Source organism: Sminthopsis crassicaudata, chromosome 4, assembly GCF_048593235.1.
Source record: "Sminthopsis crassicaudata isolate SCR6 chromosome 4, ASM4859323v1, whole genome shotgun sequence".
In the NCBI taxonomy this organism is placed as follows: domain Eukaryota; kingdom Metazoa; phylum Chordata; class Mammalia; order Dasyuromorphia; family Dasyuridae; genus Sminthopsis; species Sminthopsis crassicaudata.
The window spans coordinates 223,739,104-223,762,319 of NC_133620.1; the positions used below are offsets into that span (position 1 = coordinate 223,739,104).

A 23,216-nucleotide genomic window follows, 5' to 3' on the forward strand; every position below is an offset into this window, starting at 1 on the left:
AGAAAAATGTGTAAAGACTTGCACGAACTTATGCTGAATAAAGTGGGCAGAACCAGGAGAACACTGTACCCAATAATAACACCGTGTGATGGTCGACTATGATAGATTTAGCTCTTCTCAAGCAAAACAATAATGCAAAACAATCCCAAAAGTCCTAATGAAAAATGCTGTCCATAGAAGAAAAAGAACTATGAAGTCTGAATGTGGACCAAAGCATACTATTTCCAGTACTTTTAATTTTTCCTTTTTCATGATTTTTGTTTTGGTTCTTTTCACAATATAATTAATAAGGAAATATGAACATGATTGCACATGTATATACCTATATCATATTGCTCACCTTCTTGGGGAGGAGAGGGAAAGGAAAAAATTTGGAACTCAAAATCTTACAAAAATGAATGTTGAAAATGTATTTGGGGAAAATAAACTATTAATTGAGGGCAAAAAAAAGATTGGGTTTGCTTGTGACTATTCTCTTCTAGTATGCCCAGTATGTTGAAAACTATATATGTATTTGGAAAAAAATTAAATATGATTAAATGGGCGGGGGGAGAGAGGGGGAATTAGGAGATTTGCTTGAGACTATACTGTCTTAGTATTATCTCCCTACTTTAAGCCTCCTCTCTTATTTCCTTGATATGTGTATGTGTCGTGTGTGTGTGTGTGTAGTGTGTGTATGTGTTCCTGTAATAAAGTTTGATGATGCCCATACCCTGCTCTTTCTCCCTCATGTTTGCAAACTCTTTTCATATGCTCCATTTATGGAAAATAGCAAATTCTATCCCTTCTTTATCTACCAGAATATAGAATATTCATTCCTTTAGTTTCCCTTCTTTTTCCCTCCCTTTCAGACACCCAAGACAAAAACAATCCACTCTCAAGGCTTCTGTTTTTATAAATACTCTCAACCTGTGACATGAAAATTCTGAAAAGATACTTTTTTCTTTATTAATATGTGAGCTCTACATTACCTTACAGTCTCTTCCAAGAACTCAAATTTGCTTTCTTAGGTTTTTTGTTTTTAAATTCTTATTTGTATTTCAAAGTGCTTGTTCAGCTCTGGTCTTTTCAACAAAATATCTGAAAGGTCTTTTCCATTCAAGGTCATTTTTTTCTTCAGTAGAAAGAGGCTGTTTTTTTTTCAAGGGATATTTCTTCTTGGTTATAAATCTATTTTTTCCCCTTTAAAGTAATGTCTTTTAAGATCTCATTTAAAGTAGAAAATATTAGGTCTTTTGTGATCGTGATTTTCTTAGAACTTAAATTGCTGTTTTCTGGATGCATGCAGTATCCTTTTTTCTCTGATGTAAAAGCTCTTGATATTAACATATTAATGTAACTTTTATTTTTGGGATCCCTTTGCAAAAGGTGATAGACAAATTCTTCTGGTCTTTACTTTGCCCTCTGGTTCTAACAGATGTAGGCAGTTTTATGTTTTCTTAAAAAATAATGTCTGCATTAAAAAAAAAAAAATCAGTTTTCCAGATTGGCTTTTTTTTTTTTAAAACATCAGATATGTTTTCTAATTTTTTCAGTTTATTAAAAAATTTTTTTTGCTATCTCAAGAGTAATTGATTTCTGCATGTTTTCAATTTTTTAATTCTTCTAGGAATTCATATATAATCCTTGTAGAAAAGTCTATTCTTTTGATTGCTTACCATTGTTATAGAGTTACTGTTGCCTTCTGAAGATGTCTAGATTTGCTGTAATTTTTTAAAAATTGGTTTTTATTTGCTTTTACTAGTCTCTCCAACCTTAATTTCTGAATTGGGACTTTGTAGTAGGGCTAAGTTCTATCTCCTGCTACCTTTTGAGGAGGGAGAGCTAAAGGTTGGCTCTGCTTATTCTTCCCCTAGATCTTTTGAGGTTCAGAGCATTGGTTTTGAGGATCTTCACAATTATTTCAATAATCTTGACTGCACTCTTACTCAGGCATTTTTTGGTTATCTGGGACTTTCTCTAGAGTGCCTCCAAATAAAGTCTTGAAGACTATTAGTGTCCAAAGCCATTTTTGTTTGGGAAACTATTCTGTGATTTTCTGCTGGCAAGTCCCCCCTCCCTCCTTTTTTTTTTTTTTTTAATAATCCTGAGGCTGTTGACTAACCTCTTGTACTGTTTAGAGGTATAGTTGAATTTTGGTTTAGCATGAATTTTAAGGTCTTACTGGAATAAGTAAGTATGTGGTCTTCCTCTCCCTTCAGGCAACCATCTCAGTTTCCAATATGCCCTTATGAAAGAAAAATAAAATTTAAGCATAAAGACCCTTAAATCCGTTGTTCATGAAATCTTCTAATATTTTCTCTTATAGAAGGGAGAGACAGTATTCTATGGTGGATAAAGAACTAGACTCAAATATGTCTCAATACTGACTCTATGACAGTGAGCAAAATCATTTAACTTCTAAGTGTTCCAGGCATTTCTCTTTAAGATTTTAAATAATAAGTATTAAGCACATACTACCAAGCAGAAATGCTTCAGTTTCTGCCCTAAAGGAATTTACATTCTAATTGTATAAGCTGTATTTGCATTGGTGGAGGGAATTTATTTATCTTGAATCTCCTCTAATAAAGAAAAACTAAGTTCTATTTTCTCAGTTTCCATGCCCATAAAAATAAAAAATTATGTAGCTTCCAGGATTAGCTAATTAAAAACTTTTTTTGAAGATTCATAGATGATGAGAAGCTTGTGTGATAGCCAATCATTGCACAACTTACTAAAAACAGTTTAACAAGTGCTGGGGAATGGGGAAGAAGAGGAGAGTAAGCTGTGTTAAACCAACTGCAGTAAGTGAACAATTTACATTAGTCAAAGGATTTTATTATATCACATAATTCATAAGTACACAAGAGACTGATTCATAATATTGTAATGACTTAAAAAAAAAAAAAAAAAAAAAAAAAACATGCCATGGCATAGGAGAACAAAACAGTCAATGCTGCTCTTCTGGCTTTGTTGACTTGCCTTCTAACAGCCTCCCCAAGTCAGTCTTGCTACATGATCAGTCTTCTGTTTGGTAGGCTTTATAAATCCTAAAAGTTCTAGTTCAGATACAGCTCTGATAAATCGAGCACTGAAGACAAAAGCTAAGGAAAGTCACCAAATCATGATTCTGCTCTGATTTTAGTATGTCAAATGAAAGGAGAATGGGGAGTAATAAAATGTATTCAAATAGAACTTATTACTACAGAAAGGAAATAGGGAGAAACAAAATAAGTCCTAACTGAAACTCTCCAGCTTTTGCAAGTGACAAAAAATAGCATTTCTAATTTTCCTAAAACATTAACAGATTATATAAAAAACAAGGACTCAGATAACTGTCAGACATTCCATTTTGGGTGGATGTAAAAAAAGTAGTTTACGTTGTACAATGTGGCTGTGTATGTGTGTACATGCATGCACATATAATACCCAGTATTATATTTCTGACTTATTTCCAAAGTAGAAATTCAGCACAAATTTTAGCTACTAAAAATTCAGTTATTAGATCTAGTTCAAGAGTGTTTGCTTTTAAAAATTCTCAGTGAAGATTTGGGAAATTGACATTCTGGTAAGTCATGTGTATCTGAATGGTGCAAAACTATATAAAAGGATACTGGATAATTTCCTTTATCTCTTCTGAGGCTGTGGAATTTGGATCTGTTTCTTCAGCAGCTGTTACCACTGTTGCAAAAGCCTTTTGAAGGGACCAAACATAGAACTTAATACTTTGAATATTTTTAGGCTTGCCAAATATTCTGCACATATGGAGTGTACATATTTGTGTCTTGTCCTTTTTTTCCAATATCCCCCAGTTGAGCAGGACACATAATGCTGTTGATCTGTATGTACACATAATTCTTTGTTCTCATCAAAATGCCCTTTATTCTTACATTCTTACAAGAAATCCGAAACATTTAAAATCTATCATATATAATAAGTTGATGCCATGCTAACCCTAGTTATGCTTACAAGTTTCAAAAATCTGAACATGTGATAAAGAAGAGCAAAAATTAGAGGCTCAAGGAAAAAACTAAGTAACTCTTTCCCCTCTTCTCCAACTTTCTCTAAGTTCCAATAAAAAGTGGCCCTTTGGAGTTATGGAAACCTTTCCATAACTTCCCCAACAAAGGCATGGCTGAAGGCATGCCTTTAGAAAGCTGTCTAGAAAACAACTTTTTCACTGAAAGTAACACAATAACACACATCATTCTATGGCATCAGTGAAACAAGTATCTTAATCCTCAAAGTACTATCTGAGGAAGGAACAGTATTATTACTATATAGTGTTATATCTCTTAGAAAAGAAACAGTTATCTAGGGCCATGTCAAGAACTCTCTGAATCCAGTATTTCTCAATTTGTAATCTACATATATATATATGCTTTTATATCAAAGTATGTTTTGTTCTTTTATTGTGACAAAAAAATTATTAAGAAGGGACTTAGATTTTCAAAAATAGAAATAAAGAACATTTAAAGAACAAATGTGGATTCTCAAGAACCAATGCAATTAAAACATTTAAAAAAAAAAAAGTGGTCACATATGACTAAATAAATAGATCATACATAGCTTATTCTCCTAAAAAACATACCTCTGACCAGTCCACGAGGTTGATGAGCCTACTACATTCCAGATGAAGTTTATAAGCTATGCAGATGTCAGGTGCTACATTTGGAATGGAGTCATCTTCACTTTTCAGAGCCTGATTCTAAAAATAATATAAATTATGATTGCTTTTCTTATAGTTGGTAAGAAGCAAAATTAGAATCTAATGAGTTGCAGTAAAATGAACATTTTTTAAAAAGTATCTTTTGGTTGTTCAATATGCTACATTATTTGGGTGAAGTTACAGTTATAACCTCAATATCTAATACTGCACATTCTTTCCTATTAGGACCTTGGTGACATTTGTTTTTGAAGACTGTTCTCAGGATCAAGAGACAAGCACAATACTTGTTTCTTTCTTACTTTCATGATCAATAATTACTGGGAAAGTGTTAATTGCATTATTATATTTTAAATGGATTTTCTTTTTAATTTTCAATTAAAAAATCTCATTTCCATAATTCTAACAGCCATATGCATAACTGAATACTAAATGAAAGTTCCAGTTAGATATGAAGTCTTCTTAAAGAGATGGCTGAAATTTGTTGGATCAAATCCATAAAGGTCAAAAAGCTAAGTCCTTCATTATAAGGAAGACAGCAATCCAGGGGGTCTTATAGATCATTTAAACCATTTCTCTTCATATTTCAGATGAGGGAAGTGAAGTGACAAGCTGAAGGTTATTTTTTATATGTACTTCCTCTGACTCCAAATCCAGCGCTCCCCCCCTTCTCTAGTATTTCTATTATTTATATGAAAAGGAAAAACAAAACAAGGCATCTTTGTATCAGTCATTTCTTCCCCTCTCCTCCTATAGGACTGCGTCCTCAGGGAACTGAACCCGCCTTAAAAAAAAAAAAAAAATAAGGAAAACCAACCTGAGGTGACAGCAGATAGATAATAAAGGCAATATTCTGTATTGTCCTTCACCTCTGCTTTGAGAAGGTAGGTTTGTTTCATTAACTGTTTTCTTGAGTTACTGATTTTTTAATTATTTGAGTCTAGTTTCTTTTTAGATCAAATATGTGCTTTTCACCTACATTGTTATAGTATCTGAGATATTTTCCATCTGGTTCTGTTTATCTAGCTTCTTTTTTTTTAATTAATTAATTTATTTTAACTTTTTTTTTTTGACAGTACATATGCATGTTAATTTTTTACATTATCCCTTGCCACTCCCTTCTGTGCTCAATTTTCCCCTCCTTCCTTCCACCCCCTCCCCTAGATGACAGGCATTCTCATTCATGTTAAATGTTATAGTATATCCTAGATACAATATATGTGTGCAGAACCAATTTTTTTTTTTTTTTTTTTTTGCACAGGAAGAATTGGATTCAGAAGGTAAAAATAACCTTGGAAGAGAAACAAAAATGCAGTTTACGCTCATTTCCCAGTGTTCCTTCTCTGAGTGTAGCTGATTCTGTCCATCATTGATCAACTGGATCTGAATTAGATCTCTTTGTCGAAGATTCCATCAGAATACATCCTCATACAGTATCTTTGTTGAAGTCTATAATGATCTCTATCTAGCTTCTTTTGCAATGATTCTCAAGTAAGTGCTATAGAATCATAGAACTGGAAGGGATGATAGAGGCCATCTAGTTTAATCCTCTCATTTTACAGATCTGGAGCCAAGGCCCAGAGAAATTAAGTGACTTGTCCAAAGTCACACATACACTATACCATTTAGGTATACTTTAGATTTGTTTGGTGTAGAACTTTGGAAGCATCAACATTTTAGAGATAAGGAGTAGATTGAGAGGCTAATACATAATCAAATACAAATAGAAAAGCATATAGTAGCCATTTTAAAGTCATAAGAAAACTGGCTTTGTTTTATTTATGCAAAACACTCAAAACAAGAGAAAAGCCTATTCACAAAGAAGTTGACCTTAAAAATGTAAATCTCTACATGTACTTCTATTGACTTTAATAGTAAGGAAGTCTGCCAGAAATAAGGTTTATCATGAAAGTAACTAAATCCAGCAGAATGATACTTTTGTTTTATATGGACATGACAAAATCATAAATTGTATCCTTAGATTATAGTACTGTTAATTTAAGGAAATAGTGCAAGAAACTTGTGTTTTTAAAGATGTAGCACTTGCTGCCATCTAATCCTGAGAGAAAAGATCAGCATGGTATCTTACAGTGTATATTTAGAGAAAACAAAAGTGTTTGAATCCTTATTGGAATGGAAATACATTGGAACTAAATGAGGCTAGATCCAAAATACTTTGTCATAGGCTTCTTTTTTAAAAGTGTGTTTGTGACAGTGGTAGTCAGGCACTACAGAGTCATATTTGTTAAAAGCAGAGGAAGAGGGAAAATATTTTGAAATCTTGTTTACTTCCTCTATTAGAAACTTGGGGTAGCACTGATTGTTTTCTTGCTAAACCTGGGACAATGAAACTTAAATGGATCTGTTGTTAATCAGAATTAAGTTCCTCTCTGTGGCTACTGCTTTCCTGACATATCTCATGTTGGGAAATCAAGAACAAGAATTCAAATTTCCTGCAGTGTGCGGCAATTATAACACTACCCCTTGGGTACTGCTGGCCAATTTTTAAAAGTCAGATATGGGTCTGCCTTTTGAGAACAAAATGACATCTGTGCAAAATTCAACATGAATAACCATGCAAATAATATTTTACATTTAACAATATGCTTTTCTCATATAACAACTGTTAAGTCAGGGAATGTAACTATCTTCATTTAAAAATAAAGAAACTGAGGCTAAGATAAAGCGGGTCATGAGCTTTCAGAGCCAAGACTCAAATCCAGCTCTTTCTATTATGTCATGTTGCCTATTACATGGCTACAAACCTATGGAAACATTTCATCTTTGAATTCCTAGACAACCAGTGCTGGTGTCTAGATTCTTATCTAAAGTGCTTTAGATCAGATTTTATCTAAAGAAATTTAGACTGTGCAGAATTTACAAGTATTGGGGCTGAAAGTGACCGTTTTTTATTTACTTCATCTTATGATCAAAATGCAGTAGCAGTTAATTAACTTAACAAACACTATGAATCTTAGCAGAGAATACAATGTAAAGTGCTGAAGCAGTACCTCAAAGGGGAAGCAATCAGCAGGGAATAGACAATAGACAAATGAAAGAAGAGGACTGAAGAAATTTATTTGACAAGAGATCATTTTTGACCTTAGAAAAAGAAGTTTTGGTAAAAATAATTCAATTATGTCCAAAATCTATTCCTACTTCATGTATATATTCACATTTCCTCTCCTACATACCCATGTGTGCAAGACAAGTTTTTCATGAGAAGCTCCCTCAATTCCTCCATACTTCTAAATTCTTTTTCCTTTTCCGTCTCAGAGGAATAGTGTTACCTACTCCTTATCCCTTTATCTGTAGCCAGGAGCACTTGTGGACAGACTCTATTCCACCTGGCATAGTGGGAAGCATGTTGGACCAAGAAGTAGAAGACTTGGATTTGTGTTTACAACATTAATTCTTTGAGGTAGTCGATATTATCCCCATTTTAAGTTGAGGAAACTGTGGCAAACAAAATTTAGGTGATTTCCCCAGAGTCACCCAGAGTAAGTGGCAGGATTTGAATTTAGATCTCTTTGGATCTTAATTTGGGCTCAGTCCGATAAACTACCTATTTACCTTATGGGTAGGTATCTTAGCCTCTCTGAGCATGGTTAATGAAATGTTTGGATCATATTTTCTCTAAGGTCCCTTTCCAATCCTAATAGTCAATAATAGTAGGAATAGCAGTCATCCCTACCTATGCCAGTGTGTCTTTGTTAACTTCCTCACCAGTGATTTTTACTTTCTGCCAACAAACCTATTAGGTATTTCTAGTTTTTAAAAAGGCTTTTTTTTGACCTTTCTGTTTCATCTTGTTGCAATCCTCCTCCCCATTTATGGCTAAACTTCTAAATGTAGAGGGAATCTTGGATACTCGAATGGATTAAGTGACTCATTAGGGTGAACACTCCTTGCACATATACAGATTTAAATTTATCCACATTTTCTCATCATGTGCCCTTTTTATTTGTGTCCTTCCAATCAATGCTCTGTCCAGTGTAGCAGGCGTCTTGGTTTTTTTCATTTGCTATCATTTACTCTTAGAATATGACTGAAATACCTTTTTCAGACATACATGCATTTGATGATTTTTTTTTAGACACAATTCTTAAATACAAATCATGGTTAGTCATTTGTTGCATCCTATTCACATTCATCTTGTATGTTCTAATACATCTCCCCCCCTCCCCCGCTGGGGTTAAGTAACTTGCCCAGGGTCACACAGCTAGGAAGTCTTAAGTGTCTGAGACCACATTTGAACTCGGGTCCTCCTGAATTCAAGGCTGGTGCTCTATCCACTGCACCACCTAGCTGCCCCTCTAATACATCTTTAATTAACTAAAATTTAATTCTTCTGAGATACTGGTATTTATAAATCTCAGCCATATAGCACCACCAAGAGAATACTGATAACACATTCACTGGTAGTAGGAAATAACTTGGGAACTTCAAGGAGAATGCACAATTTCTCAAAAGCAATTCAGTCTTTCATTTCTTTGTCCAGCTTGATGGACAATCTGGACAATCCCCAATACTTTCATATCACTCTTACTACTCCCCTACCATTTCTTCTCCCCCCACGCATTTGTCCAACCATTGGCATACTATTATTTGGGTAATATATTCTTCATCCAATTGGTTCTGTTGTATAATTAAGCTGACCTCTTGTTTTAGTGACATCTAGTGAGGAGACTTACTAGTGTTTTGAGATTTCAAAGTAATTTGGTGAACCTCCCATCTTTGTGAATCCCTCTTCCAATTAGGTTTTTAACAGTCTATCCTTTCTGTGACATTGGTGAACACATAGTAAGGATCAATGCACAAGTTATCTTTACTTGTACCAGTAAAGAAATTTTGTATGATACTTTGTCAGGGATATTTTACTTTAACCAAATGCTCTTTTGTAATTTGCAAATAAAAGTCCCAGTGCAGCCTTGCATTCTTTTTCTGTCATTGTATGATGAGGATGTGATCTGCTATAGAAAATCTTTCATTGATACCTGTTTGAACCAATCATAAAAATTTCATAAATATTTTACAGAACCGAGAAAGGAGGCATAGTTTAGCAGTTGTTAATGCTGTGGTTGTCTTTCTTTAGTAATAATATCAACTGTGACTTATGAACTAAAAATCCAATTCATAAGATTTCTAAAGAAAAAAATTTCTAAATGTTCATTGAGAATAAATACATATTTTAGATTACAGTGGTCCTCAAACTTTTAAAATAGGGGGCTAGTTCACTGTCCCTCAGACCGTTGGAGAGCTGGACTATAGTAAAAACAAAAACTCATTCTGTCTCCGCCCCTCAGCCCATTTGCCATAACCAGACAGGCCGCATAAATGTCCTCAGCAGCGGCATCTGGCCCGCAGGCGGTAGTTTGAGAACCCCGGATTTAGAATAGCAATCCTAATAGGTTTTATGTCAATTAATATAGAATGCATTACTGTAGAGCATAGCACCAATCAAAGTTATTGTTCTCAGTTAAGACACAGTTTCTCTTAGGAACTCACTTCCTACCTTCAGATAATGATAAGGATTGTTGAGTGCAGTATGAAGAGCAATTCGGGGAGCAGCATTCAAGTGCTCACGCAGTATGTGAGCCCCAGTGAAATACACCACTTCATATAAAGTCTGCGTGTCTGGAGGTAACAGATATTTCCTGAAACAGTCAAAATGAGACACCAACTTTTAGAATAGAAATTTTCCAAATCAAAAAGTCTTTCAACTGCTATTATTCATCAGTTTATTATTTTTAAAAACTAAAAATACATAGTAAAAACTAATTTTGTGCTGCTCATTTTTTTTGGGGGGGGGTGATCATAAACTTAAAGGTTGAAGGGACCTCAGTAATCAACTTCTGTGCCACTCCTCCAACCACTTTACAGAAAGGAAACTGATACTTAGAGAAGTGAAATGGTTTGCAAAAATTCATAAGTAGTAATAATTGTGTTTTTCAAGTAATATTTCACATCTTTAATGATAACAAGACAATATATTTTTAAATTTAAAATTAAGTCTCCAGGAGAAAAATGGCACAAGTAATTTGTTCTGAAACTTACAAGCTTTATTTTTTTCTTTAAAAGAAATTTACTAAATGAATTCAAAAAAGCTTTCAGAAAGTAAACATTTAACTCACTGCTTAGTAATGATATGTATTAATTCTTGGAATGAAATTTTTTTGAAACACAGTCTAGTGTTTATATGATATGTCCTTAAAAAATCATATACTGGGGCTTTTCATACATTTTGGATTTAAAGATATAAATTTTTTAAAAATGATTTAAAGAAAAATGTATCATCTCACATTAATGCAAATTAGAATTCCTCATCCTTAAATTTTTAATAAATGTTTTTAGAAGTAGATACTGAGCCACATTTTAGAGATCCCTATATCCTTAATTAAACTATATATTAGGAAATGTCAATAAAATCTATTAATTTAAAAGTCATTTGAAAGCATGTTCTACACATGTACATATAAGTTGGACTGTGCCAAGATATGAACATTACTCCATCTGGAAGACTTGAGAGGCTATCACAGAACCCAAGTTGGAATGAGAGAGATAGGTCAGAGGTTGGGGTAACAAGGTCATATTTCCTAACTTGTTTAAAGCATTAAAAACCCATCCCTTCATAAAGAAAGATCATGGGCCTTGCTCAATCCTGTGGGCAAGGAGGAAATATTTTGGCAGCAAGAAAAACCTGTATCAGTTTCTTTCCAGAAAATAGGCAGTATCTAACAGATACTAACCCCAATCTTTAGTGCAGAAAAGTCCTGAAGTTTACTTGCTTTCCCTATGCTGGACCCACAGGAATCACTACTAATTATAGCTGAGACCCTGGGAGTGAGAATAAGGGAGAAGGCAAAGATGTTTTTAGTATTCTAAGTTGGAAGCCTGAAAGCATTTTTCCCGTAGAAATATCTATAAAATGATGGTTACTTTATGTTAATACTTTAAGAATTGATGAAATTTTGTAGCTACTTTGCAGGAGTAAACTGTCACTAAATATATGAACATGACCTTCACCTCCAATGTACATCAGTCCCCTGAGTGATCACCACTGTAAACTTCTGCATACATCTTTCTAAAAGACTATTTCTCTATCTTTTCCTATGTGTAGTTACCTTTACTATGACCTTTTATTTCTTTATTTCTCCTTTTCCTCTTTATATATAACCTCATTTACTACCTTGCCCATCTTTTACCCTATAAAATCAGTCATTTCTATTATGATCTTTCCCTCAACCCTGATATTTCTTGCCCTTGTGTCCCTCTAGGGTTTTCATTCTTAAGATCTGCAAATCCACTTAACTTTTTTCTCTCCTAATCCTATTGTCCAAAAGCAGCTGAATAAAATCATGTTGATTGGACCAACTATCAATTTATGCTATTTTAGCTCAACTGGACAATACTATTATATGTTGATTCTTTTATTTAACTCAAAGATTCCCAATTATATTCCTCATACTTCCAAACTTTCTCTTCTCTCCTCAAGACCTCAACTCCTTCCTTTCCCCTCCTTTATTCTCAGGCTGAGGAGAGACCTTTGAACTCATTAAGACTCAAACTCCTATGAATCCCCTATATCCTTGATTCCATTCCTTCTAATATCTCCCCTTGTTTTGCTCCATCAATGAAATCCCCTTACTCTTATGTATGTTTAGTTTCTCCCTTTCTTTTGTATCTTTTCCCTCAGCCTACTACTATTCTAAGGTCTCCCCATTTTTAAAAACAAATAAACAACAAATATTCCCTAAATCTATATGTCCACTCAAGCTACAATCTTATCTTGTAGCCTTTAAACATTATTCTCCAAATTCATTCCTTCACCATCTCTGCCATACTTCCAATTACTCCTCATTCTTATTCACCCCCTTATTCAATCAGTTTACAAGTCTTGTTGACTCTACTTCCACAATATCTCTCAAGTTTGTCATCATCTTCCTATTTATCCTTTCTCTAATCCATACTTCACCCAACTGCCGGAATAATCTTTCTAATATAACATTTTGAACATTTCACTGATCCTTTAAATAATATTCTATTTTCTAATAAATCAAGGACAAACTCTCACAATCTATCTCCAATTTATCTTCCCATTCTTATCTTATCCTATTTTTATTTATGAGTCAAACTAGACTCCCTACTACTCCTTATTTCTCAAGCTTACCTTCACGAACTTCTGTACCTTTGGTCACATGGTCATCCATCACTGTGAAGAACTCTGTCCTTATTTTCCCCATCTCCTCAACAGCTGAAAATCCCTACTTGCATTCAAAGTCTCACATCTCAGATGCTACCTCCAAGCTTCCAGCTCATCTCTCACAGCCATCATTCAGGGAAGCCATTCCCATAGAGAAGGGGCCAACTATTCCCACTAATTGCAAGGGCAGTCAAGACAGTCTAGGTAAAACAACAAAGATATCCTAACTACCAATACCAATTCTTTCTTGACTATCAAGTCCTTTCAGACCCTGCTGAAGACAGCTCAAGAACCTTAAGCCCAGAGACTTTGGGAAAAGCAATGCCCTCCCAAAACACCAGTTCTATTTCAAACCCAGCCTCCCCTATCCTTTTCTCAGCCACCACTAAGAGGAGAAGTCATTGTGAAAGGGAAGTCTATCACCACTAGTGTCACCTGATGACTAGCTATTACCAACCCACAAATAGGCACAAAAGCCCTGAAAGTGGCAGCATGCCACAGAACACTATTCTTGTTTCCAAACCAGCCCTCACAGCTATCATCTGGAAAAGCAACTCATGTGAAGGGGACCAGCCATCCTTATCAACTAACTGATAACCAACTGCTGCATACAGGGCAGACAAGTCAGTCTACCTGAAGCACCAAAGCACCCTTAGGGAATGACACAAGACAGCTTACACTAGGCAAATCAATCTACTGTTAGCATCATGATCTCCCCCTTCCCTCAAATTCTTATATTAACAGCACAGGACCAGTAGAAACACAGAAACTGTTCCTCCTGGTGCTACAACCACAGCTGCTGAATACTCAGAAAATAAAACTCTTGCCATCAAATACTTGGTCTTATCCAATGGTTCAACACCAGAAACCACTTTATGATATTTGTATCAGTCCAAATGTTATTATAGAAGAGGCATTACAATTTGCTTTGCCACTGTACCCTAAAGACCATGGGACATTTTCATTTCACTTGCACTTGAAAACTTTCATATATATTGTCTCCCTCATTAGAATGTGAGCTCCTTGAGAATAGGGACTGTCCCATTTTCCATTTATCTCCCCAGAACTTAGTACACAGTAAGCATTTAATAGATTCTTCATTAATTTATGAAGCCTTTCCTATCTGTTACAGTGGAAAATGATTTCTTACTATTTATATTACTTGCAGTATTTTAATTGCATTTCTGCTTCTCACTTTTCTGCCTTACAAAATAATAATTTGTGTACATGTTCACCCACTCCAATTAGGCTATAGCTTTTTGAAAGTAGAATTCATTACTTCTAAATCACAAATACCTAGAATATAGTAGGTGCTTAATAAGTATTTATTGGATTTATTTCCATCAAATAACATTGTTTTTAAGGTAAAATGCATTTTGCAGAACAAACAAGTGACTTTTAGAAGAACTATAGGAGTAAAAATATATTTAGTCAGACTAGATGTGTTATCATTACTTAAAATTTACCAAGAATAGATGGGTAGCACAGCAGATAAAGCACAGGACCTGACGCCAGGATAACCTGAGATATATATGAACTATGTAACCCTGGGCAATTAACATGATTGCCTCCATTCCCTCCTCTGTAAAATGAAGATAATAATAGTACCTACCTTCTCAGGTTTCTTGTAAGGATCAAATGAGATAAGATTTTTAAGGCCCTTAGCACTGTGCCTAGGACATAGTCTATCTATAAATGTTTGTATCTCCCCATCTTCTCTCCAGTCCCTCTCACTGCAATCTGGTTATCCTACTAAATTTTTTAATTACTTAAACAATTGCCTTTCTAATTTCACTTATCTAAAGGCATGACATCACTTACTAATTTAATAAAATGCTTTTCTGCAGTTTCTCTTCTGCTTATAAGCATTTCTTTTCCACATCAAACATATATATTAACTTTTAAACTTATTACTCAAAGCTACTACTGAGAGAACTTTAAACTAGAATTTGCATTTTGTTGAAGTCATTATCATTACTTCAAGCATACAGCAAGTTGGTGGGAAAATAATGACACCCACATAGTCAGCTTCAGTAAATGTAAGAATTTCAGAAACGCAAGATATCACCTGAAAAGGTATGTTACTTTTAATTATGCTTGGGCTACCATCAAATTCTCCATTTATAAAATTTCTACTTTTAGCATATGTAACTGCAAGTAATTTATCATCCTTGGCACAAAGGAGTTTTTTTTGCTATCCTCAAATAAACCACATCATGGGTAACATCAAGTGTTTGCCTTTAGTGTGCCAGAGCTCAACTGCAGCAGTTGAAACAACAAAGAGAAACAAAACAACCACGTCAGAATTTCCTTTTGCACAGCAGAAGAAAACAACTTGGGTGGGAACACACCACTACAACTGAATCTAAGTGAAAATAGTTTGATGCATATGCTAGAATTGGGTCATTATAATGCCTGCTTTTGAATTTATATTTAGGTCAGAATTCTGTAGAGAATTCTACTAAGTTTTCCTTAGAGTGGTGCTGAAAATACTGGACTTAGTATCATCAAAAACTGGGAACTGAAGATTATGATTTAAAAAAACAAAAACAAATAAACCCACCACCACCGATAATTTGACATGTAGCAGTTTCCATTCCCAACTCTATTTTCTGCTAAAAAGTAGTTCAAGAAAGGTTGGGAGCCTTTTGTATTATTTATAGAGCAGTCTATCCAAATCTTAATAAACATCAATGATTTAATCCTCAGGTACTCTTGTGAAGAAGTCTGGCTGTAATACTAGTGAATCTAGAATATCCTCATGATACTATAAAATTCTATCTTCACTAGCACTATAAATGATTCTGCAAAAGAAAAAAAAAAGATTTAGTTACTTTCTTTGCTAATTAATTTGGCTATACTACAAGTAAGGAAAGCATGGGGCTGAAAAAATTCTTCTGAGGAAAGAACTTTAAAGATCTGAGTAAGCTGTATAGTTCCACTGAGCAACATTAAATACAGGGAAACATCTTCTGAAAGGAATAACAAATGTTTTTTCAAAACTGGGTGAAAATAGAAGAGTCATAAAATACTTGTTAGGAAAAATCAGTATGAATCTCCCATGAAACAGTTTTTAAGATACAGGAAAAAGTGAAAGCTAAAAGAGGACAGGCATTGTAGAAAATATATTAAAATCCAGTATCAAACTTCTTCAGCTGACCTTGGGAAGACCCAACTGTTAACTAGTTGGTGAGTTACATATCTAACATGCCCCAATGATTAATGTTTATTAAATGTCTCTTTTCTAAAGAGCACAATGAATGAGACAAGACCTCACACGTGGAGAATAATGACTTTTGCTCTGGAACTGATATTAATGAGGAAAATCTTTAAGGAAACACTGAAGACAGTTGGAACAGAAAATAGCTAGTAATTACCTAAGCTACAGTTCCTCACCAAGATTTCTCCAGAAAGTAATACAGGAAGAGATGGACAGATAAGTGATCCAAATATGGTCAAGTCCTAATTATCTCTACCAGGTCTGAGAACCATTTTTCTGCCATATGACTCACCGAAGGGGGTGTCATAGCTTGCTTTTGGCAGCAATTTACTCCTGAGCTGGTAGAATCAACCCTCTGGCCCCATCTCAGCTGGGGTGGGCCTATCACTAGCACAGAGGCTGGAACTGGAAAGATGGGCACTGCTTCTGCATTCTGATATATTCTTAGTGCACCTTTATGCACAATATAACGCTTTTCATTTAAAAGGGATTTCATCCTGAAGACTTAGGTATTTGGAACCATGCTTAATTGTTATGTTGTTTTAAATGCTTCTTTCTATTCCTCCTTCCATACCACGTGGAAACAGGAAAAACCTAGTTTAGTTGCTTTCAGGCGTCTTCTAGCCCTGCCTCACATGGCAGGAACAACAGTGGTTCAGGCTGGGCAAGTGGTATAATAGTTTGCCTTTTGTAAGGGTCAAGAATTATAGAAAGGAAATAAGGTGTATCAGCCCAGGTGACAGCAGATTATTCTCCAACAACTCAGAAAGCTAAATATCTAAGAATACAGACAGGGATGTTGAGTTGGTTTCTGTTATACCTTTGGGAGCTGCATGAACAGGAAAAAAAGAGAGCCAGATGTTCAAGCTACAATTAAGATGTTTAAAACTAGTCTTTGAGACACTTTTTGCTGATGAACAACAATCACTGCTTGATAAACTATAAAGATTCTGCTTTAGAAACTCGGATGTAGCAACGGCAGAGGCTTAAGGAAAGTGTTGGCCCAACAATAAGGATGAGAATTATTAATTATACAAAATGATGTTTCCAGTAGTTGGTCATTTTACTACCATTCTTCAATTTATCACTTTTATATGGAACAGTTCTATTTACTTTTGTCACATTTTGTTATTCTAGATCTCTTCTTCATAGATGGTAGTTTCTCTCCAACATACAGCTACAATAATTATGTCAATAAAGTATCCTAAGAGATGGTACTTCTCATTTTCACTAATGACATGTAACTCATTAGAAATAAATTCTTTATACCTCTATTTTGCCTCCATTTTAATTGGATGCTATTTTTCTAGTAGTTCATCTCTTCTTCCCTCTTTCTTCAATTATTGGCTTTCAATCTCTACTAAATATCATGAACAATGATAAACAACAACTAGGATGATGAAAGCAATTTCTTGCTATTTCTCATTTTCTTCTAAACCTCTACTGCTTAGATTTTTCTTTGCTATATTCCAAAATTTCACTGTAGACCTACATGGATGTCCTTGGCAATTTACAAACCCTGAGATATTTTTACATAGTTACAAAAAGCTGGCTTTTTATGATATCACAAACCACAATGATGATTAGGGTTTGTGATAGTCATTCATGATATTTAGTCAGTAGGTTTCTAAATTTATTTTAGTGTATAATTCTCAACATCCATTTAACATACATAACAAGTTAGACTAATAGGCTCTTTTTAGAAAGTGAAGAAAAATGGGACTACCATGATGCTTCATTTCTGTGCCTTGTCAAGAGCAATTTAAATGCCCAGATCTAGACCCATAATTTACTTCTAATAGAGCCATTGAAATAATAGAAGGGTCTGAAATTTAGATATCTGATTACTAGAAAGTATATGAATATTTTATTTTCTCCTTTAAAAGGATCATGATGTACGGGATCAAATTTAAATTTGTGATCTTGGGCAACAATTAATAGAAATGGTATTTGATGGGATATGTTAGAAACTGAAAACAAGTCCACATTACAAATTAAACTGGATCAGTTAACCCCTATGTCTCTAGACATAATAGACTAGGATCCAATATTGGTCTCTGAAGCACAATAAAAGGCTTACCTTACCAAGTTGTCAATAAAGTCCACAACTCTGTCCCGTTGTACTTCAAATTTGGTTTGCTTCTTATTTGAACTTCTTAATTCCTTCATTTCCAACAAGGACTACAGATAAAATAATACACTTTCTAATAACTTGGCTAGGAAATTTCCATAGAAAGGAGAGTAATAATGTTTAGACAGTAGTAAGCCATAAAAAGGGGGGTAGAAAAAGGATGGGAGGACAGAAGAGGCTAAGTTGGATACATATTATGAAAGCAACATGAAATCAGACAGACTTACAGATAGTGAGGGATAGATAGAAAGGTCTGGCATACTATGATCTAAGGGATCAAAAAAAGTTGTCTGAACAGGCAAATCTTCCTCTTGGCTCTCATCACTTTCTCAGGATAGGAAGGTCAGAAAAAGATACTCTAAGGCAAGGGCTCTTGTTCCAAAGGTCAGGGCAGAAACTTTCATAACATATTTTTCGTTTTATACAGGAGTCCTATTAAGCTAAAGGAAGCAAACCAGAAGTTCAACTTAAGTACTAATGGAATGTATTCTACATTTTAATTCTAAATCTCATTTTAAAATTCTTGTATTATAATTTGAATAATCTTCCTCAAAACTTTATCAGTAAATTACATGCGATTTTTCATGTACAACTGTTGTAACTTGGCATTATGCTGCAAAAATGTAAATGCTTCTTTAAGTTTACAATTACATTATAGCAATGCTTATCATTTGTCCCAGATGTAGTCATCTGAATTTTTGCTACAAAACTGTTTGAAAAACAAATACTCTTAGATGTGGTACATGTGCAAAAATAAAGCAAACAGAAGCATTTTAGATTGCCGAGGTAGGAATTAGCAAGATTGTCTGATCACAGTGAATAAGTAAGTATAATCTATGAATATAACATATCATACTTACCCTTCTTTGTTAGCTAGCAGAAACTTAATTTGTTTCCCCTTGTTAGTACTACGTTTCTTATGACTGCATTTTCTCAGGGAACATTTCCACTTTTGCTGGCTAGCAAATTGCATAGAATGTTTAGTTATATTCAGAGTTAGGTATGGCAGTGGGGCACGCAAGATGTTCAGTTTACAAGTCAACTACAAAGCAAGTGTGTTTTGTGGTTTTAAAACAAAACTGAAAACAGTCATGCAGAACAAATCTAAAACACTCAATTAATTGAAAAAGGTTAAGTCACAGGAAGTAACTGGTAGATAAGAAACTAAGCTGACCTTCTGAAGATGATAGAGGTCTGTCTTTTGGAGTCCTTTCTGTTGTGATCCTGATCCATTCTCTTCCTCGTTAGATTCTGTTTCTAGAACAAAAGCAACATCCAACACTTAAAGAATTCAACCGAGTTAACTAAAACAGAGTGCTGCTAAATCAAGGTTAAATCAAAGGTCATGTTATTTTTCATGAAGCAAGGGGCCAGAATTCCACAAGATGCAGGATTTTCCTCTTAAAGGTGAAACTCAATAAACATATTCTTAACATAATTTATGCTACAAAGAAGTCTTCAAAAATTTCAGTTCCTTAAAACTTAAAAAAGAACAGGAAGAACAACACACTTTCATGTAGTTATGCTACATGAAAATAATAAAAGACACAAGTACAAATTTACTTTCTATGACTATTCCAGAATAGTAAATGACTAAAAGCTAATCCCTGCCCTTTTTGTATCTCTAATAGAAAATTGGTGAAGCTGGCCTAGATTTGCCTACATCTAATTGATTTAGCTACAAAGAAGGCTCAGGATATAAAGAGGAAGTTACTCAAACATTATTTGGTTTAAAAACCAGAAGAAGCTCCTCACCCTTCTGAAAGCACAGGGGCTAGAGGGAATTGTAACCTAAAGCTCCTTCTTTGTGTTTTCAAAATCTCTCTTCCATCTCTAGTTTAAATACATATTTGATTTTAATAACACCACACTCACGAGGTTTGTTTGGCTTAATTTAAATGATTGGAAGGGAAAAGGCAGCAATGTTTTCTAACAATGAATTTCAATTCAGTTGTTAATATTTTCTGATTTTAAAATGCAATGCAAGCATATATGTATATTATAAAGTATATTCTTTTTGCTTCAAAAAATTCTTAAACCAACCCAAACTGTATTTGATCAATAAAAATAAATGAGCTATTCATGAGATTCTGCTCCTATTTTAAACTCCAACTGTAATTTTAAATCTAGGTTGCAGTGTGGAAGATTTTTAGGAATAGAAGAAAATTATGTAGATAAATATTTCTAATCTTTCAAAATGAAGGCATTCTATTTTCATTCAATATTTAAATTAATAGGTCAGATATGAACTCCTGAACAACTCATCATAATTTTAAATCCAGATTGGTAAATGTAACATTTTTACTCTTTCAAAAATTTCAATTTCACTTCTCATAATCCCATCCTTTTCAAGCACTTAATCTAATAATTTCTTTCATTTCTAAAAATACTTTGGATTGCTTTATGCCTTATAATTTCTAAAAACAATGTTCCCTCAGTGAAACCACATGACTTTTTAATTGCACTTTGGACATCAGGTTTTCTCAAAGACACAATGTCATAATCATTTCATCTAAAAATGACTATAGTCAAGATTCAAATTTGAACTAACTTTTTTAAAGGTAGGATACTCCCATATAAGAAGATATGCACAACACAGCATTTTCACTCTTAGTTGTTTGCTTGTATTTTATTTTGCTTCTCTCTCTCTTTTTACTGGTTTGATTTGATTTTTCTTCTGTGGCATAATTGTATAAATATGTATGCATGTATTGGATTGAACATATTTCTACCATGTTTAACATATATTGGACTACTTGCCATCTAGGAAAGGGCTTGGGGCAAGGGGGAAAAATTGAAACACAAGGTTTTACAAGGGCTAATGTTAAAGAATTGTCCATGCATATATTTTTAAAAATAAAAAGCTTTAATAAAAAAAAAATAATTTAAATTAAAAATTAAAAAAATATATATGCTTCAACTATTAATATTAAAAACATTTTTGGACATTTGGAACATGCATATTTCAGTAATCAGCATAATAGTGAGCCTTGCTGCCTTGAAAACTATATGTATAAAATTTTTAAGTTCACAAATGATTTATAGAATGTTTTTAAAATTCACAAAAAATGAATAAAATGCCAAAGAAAAATTTAAAAGGAATAATAAATGTGAACTTTCTCTTTCATTAGTCTTGCTCATTTTAAAAAATTCTAAACAAAATGTAGGAACTGTACAGCTAGAACAGAAATGTCTATTTTTAGTACTTTGATAATAATCACTGTTTAAGCTAACTTTGGAGGAGAAACATTTGGCATACTTATGAGCTGCTTCTGAGGTTCAGGGCCATGAGATGATTTCATATCTCAGTCCATCAAAATGTGAGTTCTATAATGTCATCTCAGAGAAACTACAATGACCAATGGAACTGTTAGTATATAACATACTCACCTTCTAATTTCTGAAACTGGACAAGGAACTCCTGCAGTTTCTCTGCTGTGCCCCCAAGCTGTTTTCTAGGAGGTGATTTAAAAACCTCTAAACATTTCTGAAGTATGGCCATCAGCTCATCTTTAGCCAGCATCCTAGAAAAGCAGAATCAATGATTGAAGATATATTGCAACTGGCAACTTAATAAACAAAAAAAAGCAATGCTTCTTAAAATTTGGAAAGGCATAATTTCTACAACTCAATGTTTCTTTCTTTCTTTCTTTCTTTTTCTTTTTTTTTTTTTTTTTTAACAACTCAATGTTTCCTGCTCAGGAAAAGGAGTATCATCATTCTTTTTATTAGTAGTCACTGATTTTATCATAGAAAAACTTTTTGGTAAGTTATTTGATTTTCAGAAGGGTTTGAGAAACTTCATATGATAATGTTCAAATCTGAAAAAACTGAAAAAAGTCTCAAAGCAAGCCAACAAGTTGTGACAATTTGTCCAAGACTAAGTTCCTTCAATACAAATTCCTTTAATTATTCAGACAGTGATGTCACAATGATTTCACAAAGAATCTATTTGCAAACAAACTGCTTCTGTGCTAGTTAGGAATGTGAAAGAGTGAGAGGAAATTCTTTAACAGCTGATTCTATGTTTTAACCAAATTAAGTAGAAAAGATTTGTGAACTGGAATAATTACTTGAAATGAGACCAAAAGTATTAAGCACAAGATCCTTCACAAACACTGACCCTCCCATGGTTCATAAGAGTTCTAGAGCTCTGTAATTGCTATTCTTATTTAGTGAGATGGGGAAAGAGGGCAGCCTCCCCAAGGCCATAGTGCAAATGAGATCCAAAATAGGATTGAAAACTTAAACATTCCAGTGTCAATGTTCTACATTTCTCTGGCAAAGCATTTGCTCAAGAGTAGAATCAACCTCAATCAAGTCAATAACCTTGACCTGATTTGTTTATTAAGCCATGAAACATAGCTATGCCAGTTACATTCTTAATTGAATAATATGTGCAGAAACTACTAATGACATGCTGATGACCAATATTAATATCACTAAATTAGAACAAAAAGAATACCAAATAATGTTAAATCAAGTTAATTATTGTAAAGAAAGCTTTGGGCTACCTCAGTTGAAATATGAATATAAAAATGCCATATTCATAAACAATGAATGACAGAAACTAATAGGGATAGGCAATGAACTTTTCCTTTTTTTTTTTTTTTTTGCTGAGGCAATTAGGGTTAAGTGACTTGCCCAGTTACATTCTTAATTGAATAATATGTGCAGAAACTACTAATGACATGCTGATGACCAATATTAATATCACTAAATTAGAACAAAAAGAATACCAAATAATGTTAAATCAAGTTAATTATTGTAAAGAAAGCTTTGGGCTACCTCAGTTGAAATATGAATATAAAAATGCCATATTCATAAACAATGAATGACAGAAACTAATAGGGATAGGCAATGAACTTTTCCTTTTTTTTTTTTTTTTTGCTGAGGCAATTAGGGTTAAGTGACTTGCCCAGGGTCATATAACCAGGAAATTAAGTGTCTGAGACCAAATTTGAACTCAGGCCCTCCTGACTTCAGGGCTGGTACTCTATCCACTACACCAACTAGC

General features: G+C 33.9%; 1 protein-coding gene across 2 annotated transcripts in view; it reads right to left on the reverse strand.

The window, feature by feature from the left end:
• Window positions 1–2,795: 2,795 nt before the first annotated feature.
• Window positions 2,796–23,216, reverse strand: part of ORC3 (origin recognition complex subunit 3) — an 89,321-nt gene continuing 68,900 nt past the window's right edge. For both annotated transcript variants that reach the window (XM_074310328.1, XM_074310327.1), the window contains exons 14-20: window positions 21,590–21,723; window positions 19,374–19,456; window positions 18,149–18,249; window positions 10,161–10,302; window positions 4,571–4,687; window positions 3,594–3,673; window positions 2,796–3,070 (exon numbers count right to left, since the gene is read on the reverse strand). In XM_074310328.1, the coding sequence (XP_074166429.1) occupies window positions 2,965–3,070; window positions 3,594–3,673; window positions 4,571–4,687; window positions 10,161–10,302; window positions 18,149–18,249; window positions 19,374–19,456; window positions 21,590–21,723 (763 nt within the window). In that variant the 3' untranslated portion in view covers window positions 2,796–2,964. The remainder of the gene's footprint in view (window positions 3,071–3,593; window positions 3,674–4,570; window positions 4,688–10,160; window positions 10,303–18,148; window positions 18,250–19,373; window positions 19,457–21,589; window positions 21,724–23,216) is intronic.